Here is a 14,314-nt window from a genome sequence, read left to right on the forward strand (position 1 = left end):
AACGCACATCACCGTCCACAAAAACTTTTGTGTTCTACTCGAGAAGACATCTACGCATGAACCTAGCTCATGATGCCACTGTTGGGGAACGTCGCATGGGAAACAAAAATTTTCCTACGCGCATGAAGACCTATCATGGTGATGTCCATCTACGTGAGGGGATGAGTGATCTACGTACCCTTGTAGATCGTAGAGCAGAAGCGTTAGTGAACGCGGTTGATGTAGTGGAACGTCCTCACGTCCCTCGATCCGCCCCGCGAACAATCCCGCGATCAGTCCCACGATCTAGTACCGAACGGACGGCACCTCCGCGTTCAGCACACGTACAGCTCGACGATGATCTCGACCTTCTTGATCCAGCAAGAGAGACGGAGAGGTAGAAGAGTTCTCCGGCAGCGTGACGGCGCTCCGGAGGTTGGTGATGACCTTGTCTCAGCAGGGCTCCGCCCGAGCTCCGCAGAAACGCGATCTAGAGGAAAAACCGTGGAGGTATGTGGTCGGGCTACCGTGGAAAAGTCGTCTCAAATCAGCCCTAAAACCTTCGTATATATAGGTGGGATGGAGGGGACCTTGCCTTGGGGCTCAAGGAGCCCCAAGGGGGTCGGCCGAGTCCAAGGGGGGAGGACTCCCCCCCCCAAACCGAGTTGGACTTGGTTTGGTGGGAGGGAGTCCCCTTCCTTCCCACCTCCTCCTTTTTTTTTCTTTCCTCTTGATTTTCTTCTCCTTGGCGCATAGGGCCCTTTTGGGCTGTCCCACCAGCCCACTAAGGGTTGGTGTGCCACCCTCAAGGCCTATGGGCTTCCCCGGGGTGGGTTGCCCCCCCCGGTGAACTCCCGGAACCCATTCGTCATTCCCGGTACATTCCCGGTAACTCTGAAAACCTTCCGGTAATCAAATGAGGTCATCCTATATATCAATCTTCGTTTCCGGACTATTCCGGAAACCCTCGTGACGTCCGTGATCTTATCCGGGACTCCGAACAACATTCGGTAACCAACCATATAACTCAAATACGCATAAAACAACGTCGAACCTTAAGTGTGCAGACCCTGCGGGTTCGAGAACTATGTAGACATGACCCGAGAGACTCCTCGGTAAATATCCAATAGCGGGACCTGGATGCCCATATTGGATCCTACATATTCTACGAAGATCTTATCGTTTGAAACTCAGTGCCAAGGATTCATATAATCCCGTATGTCATTCCCTTTGTCCTTCGGTATGTTACTTGCCCGAGATTCGATCGTCAGTATCCGTATACCTATTTCAATCTCGTTTACCGGCAAGTCTCTCTACTCGTTCCGTAATACAAGATCCCGCAACTTACACTAAGTTACATCGCTTGCAAGGCTTGTGTGTGATGTTGTATTACCGAGTGGGCCCCGAGATACCTCTCCGTTCACACGGAGTGACAAATCCCAGTCTTGATCCATACTAACTCAACTAACACCTTCGGAGATACGTGTAGAGCATCTTTATAGTCACCCAGTTACGTTGCGACGTTTGATACACACAAAGCATTCCTCCGGTGTCAATGAGTTATATGATCTCATGGTCATAGGAATAAATACTTGACACGCAGAAAACAGTAGCAACAAAATGACACGATCAACATGCTACGTCTATTAGTTTGGGTCTAGTCCATCACGTGATTCTCCTAATGACGTGATCCAGTTATCAAGCAACAACACCTTGTTCATAATCAGAAGACACTGACTATCTTTGATCAACTGGCTAGCCAACTAGAGGCTTGCTAGGGACGGTGTTTTGTCTATGTATCCACACATGTAAATGAGTCTTCATTCAATACAATTATAGCATGGATAATAAACGATTATCTTGATACAGGAATTATAATAATAACTATATTTATTATTGCCTCTAGGGCATAATTCCAACAATGGCAGTGTTGGACACCCTCTCACGAAGTGGGAGGGGGTATATATAGTCGGGAGTGTAAAAGAGCCGTTGGGGACACTTTAAGTCACACAGGGTTCGGACATCCGGCAGTTCACGGATGTCCGGGCGTCCACAAGGAGTCGGACGTCCGACAGGGGTCGGTCGTCCGAGGGTTGTAGATATGTCTGGAATCACTGTGAGTTGAACAGGGACCGGACGTCCGGAGAAGGCCGGAAGTCCGAGTTATTCGACTAAAACTCTTCTGGTGCAAGATTCCGGATTTCCGAAAGAGGATGGACGTCCGACCCTCGGACGTCCGGAGGGAGCCGGATGTTCGAGTTATATGGCTCAAGTTCTTCTGGTGCAGGGCTCCGGATTTCCGAAGCTGGTCGGTCGACCGGCCGTCGGACGTCCGAAGGGAGCCGGAAGTCCGAGTTATATGGCTCAAGTTCTTCTGGTGCAGAGCTCCGGATTTCCGAAGCTGGTCGGTCGTCCGACCCTCGACCGGCCCTCGGACGTCCGGAGGGAGCCGGATGTCCGAGTTATCAGTCATGTTTTGAGATAAGGGCAGAGTAGAGAAGATGTGGTATTGAGCAGAAAAGTAGATATCTAGTTTGAGCAAGTTCATCACAAAACCTGTGATCCCCTCTTAATAGTGTGGGATCCCTAAAGACTCAAGAATTGTAAAAGGGGTACCGATGATCCATACTTGAGTGTATACTTTTATTCGCTGATCATCACTCCGCACCGCTAACTTCAAAGGAACTGATACCTTTGAGTTAGCCCTTTCACTTGAGCTTGATGTTGTTGTTCCTTCTTGGCTCAATGTTGAAAGCAAGACATGATGAAGTCTTCAAGTAGCTCTCCCATACACAATGTGGAAAGCCTAGCTTATATATTCATCTTCATTTGTCCACCATGTGAACATCCACAAGGATCAAGCATGTAGTGCTCAGGAATGCTTATCTTGACCTTGTCCTTGTTAGCACATGAGCTTGTCCTTATCAACACATGATCATTCACAATAGCTTAAAAAGGGATTAGTGATTAATTATCTATATGTGTGTTGTCAGCAATACCAAAACACGATTAAGGGCATGACTGCACTTTCAATATGATCTCATGGTCATAGGAATGTATACTTGACATGCAGAAAACAATAGCAACAAAATAACACGATCACATGCTATGTTTATAGTTTGGGTCTTGTCTATCACATCATACTCCTAATGATGTGATCCCGTTATCAAGTGATAACTCTTGTCTTATAGCTAGGAAATCTTGACCATCTTTGATCAACGAGCTAGTTAACTAGAGGCTTACTAGGGACAATGTTTTGTCTATGTATCCACACGTGTATTTGTGTTTCCATTCAATACAATTCTAGAATGGATAATAAACGATTATCTCGGAATAGGAAATATAATAATAACTATTTTATTATTGCCTCTAGGGCATGTTTCCAACAAGGGGGTCCCAATTTCTGTCACTTTGGGTTCTACGGATCATAACATGTAATAGGTGCATACAACTTGCAAGATAGGATCCAAAACACTCTTATATTCATGGAAACAAAATAGGTTCAGATCTGAAATCATGGTACTCGGGCCCTAGTGACAAGCATTAAGCATGACAAAGTCATAGCAACATCAATCTCATAACATAGTGGATACTAGGAATCATGCACTAACAAATTGACTTGATTACATGATAAATCTCATCCAACTCCATCACCACCCAACAAGCCCATGAAGGAATTACTCACTCTCGGTGATGAGCATCATGGAATTTTTTATGGAGAAGGATTGATGACGACGATGGTGACGGATCCCCTTCTCTCGAGCCCCGAACGGACTCCAGAACAACCCTCCCGATGAAGAGCAGGGGGTGGCGGCTGCTCCATATCGCAAAACGTGATGAATACTTCTCTCTGTTTTTTAGGAAGACGAAATAATGGGCTTGGTATTAGGTTAGAGGCCACCTGTGGGCCTCCCAAGACATCAGGGCGCGCCCTCGGGGGGTAGGCATGCCTTGTTGTCTTGTGGACAGTAGGTGCCCTCCCTCCGGTGGATCTTCGTTCTAGTACTTTTTTAGCTATTCAATAAAAAATCTCCGCAATTTTTTTCCAATTCCGAAAACTTTTATTTTCTGCACAAAAACAACATCACGACAGTTCTGCTGAAGATAACGTCATTCCAAGTGAGTTTCGTTCAAACCATGCAAATTAGAGTCCAAAACAAAGAGTCAGAGTGTTTGAAAAAGTAGATATGATGGAGGCGTATCAACTCCCCAAGCTTAACTCATTGCTTGTCCTCAAGCAATTTGGTTGATAAATTAAAAGTGATAAAGAAAAACTTTTACAAACTCTTTTGTTTTAGTTGTCGTATATAAACTTAACTAGTAACCAGGTTTTCAGCAAAGATCATGAACTAACCATATGAATGATAACACTTAGAGATCTCATTTTCCTATATCAACGAAATAATCAACTAGCGAGCAATAATAACATATCCCAAATCCCAACAGTTTGTCAAAATAAACATGATATAATATGATACCATGATATCTCGCTAGCCTTTTCTGAGATCGCAAAACATAAATGCAGGTCGCCTGCGAAATTCAAGCATTGACTAAACTTTGTAATTAAAGTAGAAGAGATCCAGTCATGTTCATTTTCAACATTAACCAGACTCAATGCATAAAAATGACAATAACGTTCTCAGAGTTGATGCTTTTAAGCGAGAAGATGATGACTCAAATAATAAAAATAATAATAACACAAAAGTAAAAGAATGTCCTTTCGCATAGGAAGGAAAGTAGAGGTTTACAGAGATGCCAAAGCTTAAGGTTTTAAATAGAGATGAATATACTATTATATATTTTTCTTCATAAAGAGGAGAAGGTATGGTATTCGCTACTCTTTCAGTATTGAAAGTGGTTATTTACCGGAAGTAGAGTAGGGCCCACATTTAGCGATGACCGCCGAGACCCTCAAACTGTCAAACACTGACGGACAGAGAAAACACTGAAGCACACACATCCACGCGGCCGCGGGGACAGCACGACCCACCGCACGCACGCACACGCGCGCGTCCCCGGCGACGTCACCGGAGGGAGACGGCGACGAGCTTCGCTCCCCGCGACCTTCTCGCCGGAGCTCCCTAGGCGCCCGCCGCCATGGCTCGCCGGTCCTCGTCCTCCTCCTCGTCGGGGGCGTGGCGCTACCTCAACCCCGCCTACTACCTCAAGCGGCCCAAGCGCCTCGCGCTCCTCTTCTTCGTCTTCGTCGCCGCCACCTTCGCCTTCTGGGACCGCCAATCGCTCGTCAGCGAGTACGAGGTGCGCTCCCCCCCGTCTCGCCCCCGGAGAATTCCCCCCTGATCCGGGTCGGAACCGCGGGGATCTGATTGAATTTGGTTTTTGCGGCCAAGCAGCTTCGAATTCGTCGCGGCGCTGGTTGCTCGCTGGATCTGGGTGTAGCGACGGCTTGTGGTTAGAGCCGTCGGGATGAATGGGTTTAGGCTTATGATGCGTCTGCCTATCTTGGGTTCATTTGGGAGAGATTGTGCCGAGGATCTGGCGTTCCCTTTGAATCTTGACGCTTTTGTCTGAGATTTGACCTTTTGAGGGAGGGGATCTTATGAGGGACCATTAGGCTACAGCTCAACTATACGTGTGTAACGATTATCAGTATTAGCTTAGATTTCTTTCCAGCTTTGACTGCAATTTGGCGAAGAATTGTGCATCTTTCCAATCCTAGAATTACTGGGATGAATATGGGTACAGTGAGGTACTTTAGCAGCTTAGATTTTTCTCAGGCGGGAAGACCTTAACTGTTCTAGTTAATCCGGGGGAATAATTCGGACATTGCCATGCTCTCAATTACTACATGGTGCAGATTTGCAGAACTGAATACTAGTTAGAACATTATACATGGCACATGCAATTTTCTGATTCTGGTTTGTAGTGAAACTGTTCGTTGAATAGCTGTTGTATTCTGAGGAGCGACTGTAACTGTGATCACCCTATTATGTTATAGTCATATAGAGACTCATATTGGTTTAAGCTTGGCGAGAAGCGGGATACAAATGTTCATTGAGACTTGTTATGCACAATTAAATAATTTGGTGGATGTGAGTATGCGACACGTGAGCTGTACTATTTATTACTACCGTTTGTTAGATATGCTAGTTAAGTTGATCCAGTTCTCAGTAATCGGATGAGTGAAATCTGAATTGGATGTAAGGTTGATATCCCATCTGCTAGTTAGAAATGCTATTTATTTGGTCTTTTCATTTTGTAGTGCCCTTCTTGTGTGAGAGTGAATGAAGATATATTATTCAGTCAAGAAATTTTGGTAACGGCTTATGTATTTGACGTCATCACAGATGGCAAGGTATAGTGTGGAATTAGATTGTTGTAGTTCGTTGCCACCGTTACTGTCATCAGTAGGTATAGTTGGGAGTTGCGTGTGTATGGCTGTACGGTGACATATTATTTGATTTAATTCGACTAATAAATCTTTCTTAAATATGCACATACCTCTTACATTCCTATTATCCTATATCACTTGAGTTCCTCGTCGAATGTAAAGCTTAAGAACCTGAGCATCACTATAATTAGTGCTATCCAAAAGCAGCATGTGGCCAAGTTGAATTGTGCTTGCTAGCATGATAACTGCGGCTGCTAAATGTGAATGAGTAATGATGAGTTTTTGGGATGCACTTGATAAATGTGTTATTGCCGCTTCATTTATTTGGTACCATCTGTACTCTGTAGACATGCAGTTTAGCTTCTCTCTCTCTTTTTTTGAGGAAAGGCATTGCTTGTTTTTCAACCTTATTTACTGCATTAACCTAATTTATGTTTCTTTTGTTGCAGTCTGAGATTTCCCAATTAAAAAATGAAATAAACCAGTTGCATGGTCAGGTATGTACTATTGCAATTTTTGTAACTTCCATAGTGGTTTACTTTCTTTCTTCCTTTAAATCAACATTATTCCTTTTCCTTTGAAAATTTAACCGCATTTTCTGTCTCTGTAGTTAAGGAAGGCTGGTATTCAACTGGAAGAAAATCCAGCAATTGGAATTCCCAGAAAAGATCTTGTAGAGATTGATCCTATTAATAATGAAAGGAGGGAAAAGGTCAAGGAGGCTATGCTCCATGCCTGGAATTCCTATGTAAAGTATGCATGGGGAATGGATGAGCTTCAGGTATGCTTAGTAATTCTGCTCTAATATTTGTTTTCATTTTCAATTTATCTCGAAAATCTCTACAATGTTTTCGTTCTTCACCTTTTCAGCCGCAATCAAAGAATGGTGTTAATAGCTTTGGTGGTCTCGGGGCAACCCTTGTGGACTCGCTAGATACACTGTATATAATGGGCCTAAGAGATGAGTTTCAGAAAGCCAGAGAGTGAGTTCCACTTGCATTGAACCATAGAGATTTCAAAATGCTGCAGCTGGTTCTTTCATTTCATCAATTACCGAAATTAGCATTTGATTTTAGCTTGCTTTTATGAAAGTTTAGTTCTGTACACGGAGCTGTGCCATCATCTCCTTTCATATTACATGATGTATAGATATGAATTCCCTAATTTGGAAAGTAAGCTCATTATATACTCGAATTGGATGGCCTTGGTATCCAGTGGCTTGTCGGCCTGTTGATGGAAGGTGCACCATAAGGAGGTGCCAAGAGATAACAACACTGCTTGTATAGCTGGCCATTCCACAAGGATATCTAAAGCTACCAATCTTTTAAAAACAGACTCTATCTGGTCCACTGGAGCATAAAGATATGCATCTAACTAATTAGGCTATGTTACCTTGAACTTCCTAATGCAAAAATATACTTCCTCCGTTCCTAAATATAAGTCTTTTAAGCGATTTCACTAAGGGTCTACATACGGAGCAAAATGATTGAATCTATACTCTAAAGTATGTCTATATACATCCGTATGTAGTCCACTAGTGAAATCTCTACAAAGACTTATATTTAGGAACGGAGGGAGTACATTGGACTAATCCAGTTAGTAAGATATGATTCTAGAAATTCCATAGTTCTCATGGCCCTCAGGGGTGGCCAAGGGGGCTTGTCCAGGCGCATGGCTATTACAAGGCTTATTGGGCATTTATGTATTTTGTCCATTTTTATGTCCATATATTCCCTCTATGTTACAGGATAATCCGAAGGGTCTTCTTGACTATCTTTTCGTTGGGCAGTCTATTGGTTTCATGACTTCCATCTGTTCTATCCATGCAATAAAAGACTAATAGTTTATTAATGTGTTAGATCTTTAGGGTCTCCGTTTCTTTTGTATCATCTCACATCATAGTATTCCTTGCATCATTTGAATACTTTGTTGTGATTCATGTCAAACTCCGGATCTGACTTGTGTCCATTTAATGATAATAGCTGGGTGGCAGAGTCATTAAGCTTTGACAAGGATTATGACGCAAGCGTTTTTGAAACGACCATAAGGTTGCATTACAAGGTTTATCTTTGTTATAGTATTCTTGCAGATATTTGGCTGCATAGGTCTATGCCATGTAGCCGTATCACATTATGATTTACTAGCCTAACTGTCTAAGCTTCTGTTATCTATTCGTATTTAGGGTTGTTGGAGGTCTCCTCAGTGCATATGATATGTCCGGTGACAAAGTATTTCTCGAAAAGGCGAAGGATATTGCTGATCGATTGTTACCTGCCTGGGATACAACATCTGGTATCCCTTATAATTCAATCAACTTAGCTCATGGCCGAGCTCATAATTTTGGATGGACCAACGTGAGTAACTGATGCTCTATTTTCCATTAAGTACCTACTGCCGCTGCAAGTTCCTTCCAAACACACAAATATTACAATCATGTTTATTTACAAGCATACCAGTAAGCTTCAATTTTATACCAAGGGTTAGAAAATCCATCTCAAGCCTCAATGCTCAAATACACAAGTCATTAACATGCTATTGAGCGTTGATCTCTGCAGTGCAACTTACCATTGAGAATCACTATCAAATATTGTCTTTTCTATGACACGTTTCACCTAAACCTATTTTGTTTTCTGTAATGGACGATGAATCATATGCTTTATTATTTCTACAGGGTGATAGTATCCTTGCGGATTCTGGAACGGAGCAACTTGAATTTATAGCTTTGTCCCAGAGAACCGGAGATCCTAAGTATCAACTAAAGGTTAGTATTTCATTCATGGTACCACCACCACCACCACAACAACAAAGCCTTTAGTCCCAAACAAGTCGGGGTAGGCTAGAGGTGAAACCCATAAGATCTCGCGACCAACTCATGGTTCTGGCACATGGATAGCAAGCTTCCACGCACCCCTGTCCATGGCTAGTTCTTTGGTGATGCTCCAATCCTTTAGATCTCTCTTTACGGACTCTTCCCATGTCAAGTTCGGTCTACCCCGACCTCTCTTGACATTGTGAGCATGCTTTAGCTGTTCGCTATGCACTGGGGCTTCTAGAGGCCTATGCTGAATATGCCCAAACCATCTCAGACGATGTTGGACAAGCTTCTCTTCAATTGGCGCTACCCCAACTCTATCTCGTATATCATCATTCCGGATTCGGTCCTTCCTTGTGTGGCCACACATCCATCTTAACATGCGCATCTCCGCCACACCTAGCTGTTGCACATGTCGCCTTTTAGTCGGCCAACACTCAGCGCCATACAACATTGCGGGTCGAACCGCTGTCCTATAGAACTTGCCTTTTAGCTTTTGTGGCACCCTCTTGTCACAGAGAATGCCAGAAGCTTGATGCCACTTCATCCATCCGGCTTTAATTCGATGGTTCGCATCTTCATCGATATCCCCATCCTTCCGCAACATTGACCCCAAATAACGGAAGGTGTCCTTCTGAGGTACCACCTGCCCATCAAGGCTAACAACCCCTCCTCGTGCTTAGTAGTACTGAAAGCGCACCTCATGTACTCGATCTTATTCTACCTAGTTTAAAACCTTTCGATTCCAAGGTTTGTCTCCATAACTCCAACTTCCTGTTGACCCCCGTCCGACTATCATCGACTAGCACCATATCGTCCACAAAGAGCATACACCATGGGATATCTCCTTGTACATCCCTTGTGACCTCATCCATCACCAAGGCAAAAAGATAAGGGCTCAAAGCTGACCCCTGATGCAGTCCTATCTTAATCGGGAGTCATCAGTGTCGCCATCACTTGTTCGAACACTTGTCACAACATTATCGTACATGTCCTTGATGAGGGTAATGTACTTTGCCGGGACTTTGTGTTTCTCCAAGGCCCACCAGATAACATTCCACGGTATCTTATCATAGGCCTTCTCCAAGTCAATGAACACCATATGCAAATCCTTCTTTTGCTCCCTATATCTCTCCATAAGTTGTCGTACCAAGAAAATGGCTTCCATGGTCGACCTCCTAGGCATGAAACCAAACCGATTTTTGGTCACGCTTGTCAGTCTTCTTAAGCGGTGCTCAATGACTCTCTCTCTCGCATAGCTTCATTGTATGGCTCATCAATTTAATTCCACGGTAATTAGTACAACTCTGAACATCCCCCTTGTTCTTGAAGATTGGTACTAATATACTCCGTCTCCATTCTTCTGGCATCTTGTTTGCTCGAAAAATGAGGTTGAAAAGTTTGGTTAGCCATACTATCGCTATGTCCCCGAGGCCTCTCCACACCTCAATGGGGATACAATCAGGGCCCATCGCCTTGCCTCCTTTCTTCCTCTTTAAAGCTTCCTTGATCTTCGACTCCTGGATTTGCCGCACAAAACGCCTGCTAGTATCGTCAAAGGAGTCATCCAGATCAATGGTAGAACTCTCACTCTCCCCATTGAACAACTTGTCAAAGTACTCCCGCCATCTATGCTTAATCTCCTCATTCTTCACCAGGAGTTGCTCTGCTCCGTCCTTGATGCACTTTATTTGGTCAACATCCCTCGTCTTCCTCTCTCGGATCTTGGCCATCTTATAGATGTCCCTTTCGCCTTCCATCGTGTCTAACCGTTGGTAGAGGTCCTCATACGCCCGATCCCTTGCTTCACTCACAACTCGCTTTGCGGCCTTCTTTGCCATCTTGTACTTCTCTCTGTTGTCTACACTCCTATCCAAATTTAGGCGTCTGAAACAATCTTTCTTCTCCTTAATTGCCTTTTGGACATCATCGTACCACTTTTATGTAATTTGCTGGGACAATTCTTTGTTAACAAGTGTTGTAGCTAGTTTTGTGCAAAACATAGCTACCATCCACACTTGAAGAGTGGGAAGTTTTCTTGTTGGATTCATAGTGCCAATCTACTGCTATTTTTTGCTAGTAAAATTCACATGTATGTCTGGCATGTTTATACATTCAAATCCATCCTATATGTCTTCTTTTTAGCCCTTTTTTTTCAGTATTGATCTCTCATGTTTGTTGCCAAAATATGATTCTAGGCAGAAAATGTCATTCGACAGCTTCAGAAGATATATCCAAGTGACGGCTTACTTCCTATCTATATAAATCCTCAGTCAGGACAAGCATCATACTCAACAATAACATTCGGTGCTATGGGAGATAGGTAATGCTACTTGTCCTATTATTTGAACCAAGTTATATTCTTCCTCAAATAGTGGTGCTCTATTTTTTGCCATTCAACCATGTAATATTTTGTGCAAATTGTTAAGTAAGTTTGATCTATCTTATTGGACCATGGATAATTTTGTATCGCATATTTGGTTGATATGGATGCCAAAAGATAAAAAGAACTCATATTTGCATGCGTGTTTCAGCTTCTACGAGTACTTGCTCAAGGTCTGGATTCAGGGGAATAAAACCGAGAGCGTAAAACATTACAGGTGCAGGCCTGACTTCACAATTCATCATAATCATTTTCATCATTTTTTAGTGAAAAGTCCATTTATTCTGCTTTGTAACGTGATTAATATTTCCATTTGCTGTGCTTAACTCAGACAAATGTGGGAGACATCAATGGAAGGTTTAATAAGCTTGACCAGGCAAACTACACCCTCTAATTACACATATATCTGCGAGAAAAGTGGTGGCTCGTTGTCTCACAAGGTAAAGAATCTCCCATCCTGCTGATTGTCAGCAGGATGCTTTCTAAAGCTTATCTGGCATTATCTCTCTAAAGTTCTGACTGGTTCAGCTTGTGACCAACACAGATGGATGAACTTGCATGCTTCGCCCCTGGTATGCTGGCACTTGGAGCCTCTGGTTATGGGCCTGAAAAAGCTAAACAAATTATGAATCTTGCAGAAGAGGTAAATCCTCTTAAGGAATCTCATTTCCGTATCCAATATTTCTAATTATTGCATATGGTTTTGTTCTGTTTGTCCATCTAATTTCTTTTCCCTATTCTCTTTATAGCTTGCTCGGACCTGTTATAACTTCTACCAAACAACTCCCACAAAATTGGCTGGAGAGAATTATTATTTTCATGCTGAACAGGTACTGTGCGGGCCCTTATCTTCTTTATAGCAATCCAGTACCATGGCATCAATTCTTTTGTTAAAAACAATGTCATCAACTAGTGGTACTTTCTAACTTCATAGGATATGAATGTGGGCACGTCATGGAATATCTTGAGACCAGAGACTGTGGAATCACTTATGTACCTGTGGCGCCTTACGGGGAATAAAACATACCAAGATTGGGGATGGGACATATTCCAGGCATTTGAGAAAAACTCCCGCATAGCATCTGGATACGTGGGACTAAGGGATGTAAGTTCTTAGTGGCACCTTCCATCCTTGAATTTCCCCACTGAAAACACCTGCCTTACACTACACAAAACTTACTGCAATGTTTCGATCTCAGGTGAATAGTGGTGAAAAGGACGACAAGATGCAGAGCTTCTTCCTAGCAGAGACGCTCAAGTACCTCTATCTGTTGTTCTCCCCTCCGTCAGTCGTATCTTTCGATGAGTGGGTCTTCAACACTGAAGCTCACCCTTTGAGAATCGTTCCGACACATGGTAGTAACGGTCAGTCAATTGAAACTGCAACGCCAGTGGTCCGACCATTCGGTAGGAAGCAAGGGAAACAGGGGTAGGCTTGAACAACAGATCAGAGGATTTTTGCATCCGCCGTGTGATTGTGACCTGCCTTGTTGAGAATGTTATGTTACGATGGGAATTTCTTCCTGCAGCGGCAAGGTTGCAAATCACGGTACTAGGCTATTTAGGCAACACAATTGTAGGTAGAGCATGATGGATAATCTGGGGCATGCTGAACCTTGAGAGTATAACCGAAGATCAGCAGCCCCATGAAAGTTTTCACCTTCGAACTTGTCTATGCTCCGTGCATCATTGATTTGCAACACATATGTAACTTAGTGTCCATATGTTGTTGCTTTCCTGGGGCTCTTCTGGAGTTGTATCCTTATTGTTTTGATTATATGATATATAAAAAGGGTTGTGTTTTATTTCAGTATCTACATTTTGTTAGGACTTGTGGAAACACTTGCTGCATTTAAGAGAAAAAGGTATGTGGGCATGTATTTGCAGATCGTTTTCTGTGCTACTTGGGGAGAATATATTCATGGTATATACAGTAGTAAAGATGTGAAATTAAAATGAATAAGCAATAATCCATAATTAAACCGAAGGAATTATTTTGCTTATTTTGGAGGATAATGCCAATAATAAATTGACAATTCTACTATCTCTGGATTCAAACTGTTTCTTGATTTATACACATGTTTGGTGGCGCTTCTATTTTTCTGCCTGGGCATCCGAAGATGGAAACTAATCTCGATTCGCAAAGGCTAGATGTTTATTGTATTTCCTTTTGTAACCAACGCCATTTGTCCTAGGGCTGTTAACATGTAAATGTGTAAGGGCGTCCATAAACCATACTGCATTGGAATATTTTCATAGGAAAAACGTGGCTGTATTTTTGCACCATGGTCATTTGCTCATATTGACAGTCGACACACTCACAAAGTCACAAGAAAGAAAATAAAAGCTAGCAACTGGCATGAGCATGTGGAGTTTGGTGAAGCAATGAAGTCTACATTTGCATCCAGACCCAGTCTATAAATAACTACCTTCCTCATGTAGCAGCAGCAATGCTCGAAACTACAGTAAAGGTGCTTTTCTTAGAGTGGTAACTACAGTAGAGAGGTGTCGTAGATGTGTGTGTGTGTGTGTGTCTGTGTGTGTGTGTGTGTGTGTGTGTGACAGTGCGAGGCAATCACACATAACGGCAGTATGAAGAAGTCTAAGAGGGGAGCAAAAATGTCCAGCACGATGAGTGAGGCACTGATACTTGAATCAAGATATCTTTCAGAAATGGGATGTATTGGAAATTTCAGTTAGAGCTGGAGGCTATTGAAACGTCCAGTATCACAAGGAATTGGAAACACAAGCGTGTGCTGCCGTGCCACGAGAAACCAGTGTGCAAGCA

General features: G+C 43.0%; 1 protein-coding gene across 2 annotated transcripts; it reads left to right on the forward strand.

Annotated features, from left to right (window-relative positions):
* Positions 1 to 4,922: 4,922 nt before the first annotated feature.
* LOC123427687 (mannosyl-oligosaccharide 1,2-alpha-mannosidase MNS1-like) lies at positions 4,923 to 13,339 on the forward strand. Of its 2 annotated transcripts, XM_045111794.1 has the most exons (15): positions 4,932 to 5,238; positions 6,203 to 6,295; positions 6,781 to 6,828; positions 6,942 to 7,112; positions 7,202 to 7,314; positions 8,314 to 8,379; positions 8,514 to 8,685; positions 9,003 to 9,092; positions 11,342 to 11,466; positions 11,678 to 11,743; positions 11,858 to 11,966; positions 12,071 to 12,169; positions 12,276 to 12,356; positions 12,461 to 12,631; positions 12,726 to 13,339. In XM_045111794.1, exons 1-15 carry the CDS (start codon positions 5,077 to 5,079, stop codon positions 12,957 to 12,959), a joined length of 1,800 nt encoding a protein of 599 aa, XP_044967729.1. In that variant the 5' UTR covers positions 4,932 to 5,076; the 3' UTR covers positions 12,960 to 13,339. The 2 variants fall into 2 exon arrangements, with proteins under 2 accessions (XP_044967730.1, XP_044967729.1); XM_045111795.1 differs by lacking the exon at positions 6,203 to 6,295 and having other exon boundaries at positions 4,923 to 5,238.
* Positions 13,340 to 14,314: the final 975 nt, after the last annotated feature.

This window comes from Hordeum vulgare, chromosome 2H (genome assembly GCF_904849725.1).
Source record: "Hordeum vulgare subsp. vulgare chromosome 2H, MorexV3_pseudomolecules_assembly, whole genome shotgun sequence".
In the NCBI taxonomy this organism is placed as follows: domain Eukaryota; kingdom Viridiplantae; phylum Streptophyta; class Magnoliopsida; order Poales; family Poaceae; genus Hordeum; species Hordeum vulgare.

Bases quoted from the DNA above. Each gene is read 5' to 3' on its own strand.
- LOC123427687 (XM_045111794.1), top strand. From the start codon at position 5,077: ATGGCTCGCCGGTCCTCGTCCTCCTCCTCGTCGGGGGCGTGGCGCTAC. The intron at 11,467-11,677 runs GTAATGCTACTT...TGCGTGTTTCAG, and splicing joins TTCGGTGCTATGGGAGATAG to CTTCTACGAGTACTTGCTCA. The intron at 12,632-12,725 runs GTAAGTTCTTAG...TTTCGATCTCAG, and splicing joins GATACGTGGGACTAAGGGAT to GTGAATAGTGGTGAAAAGGA.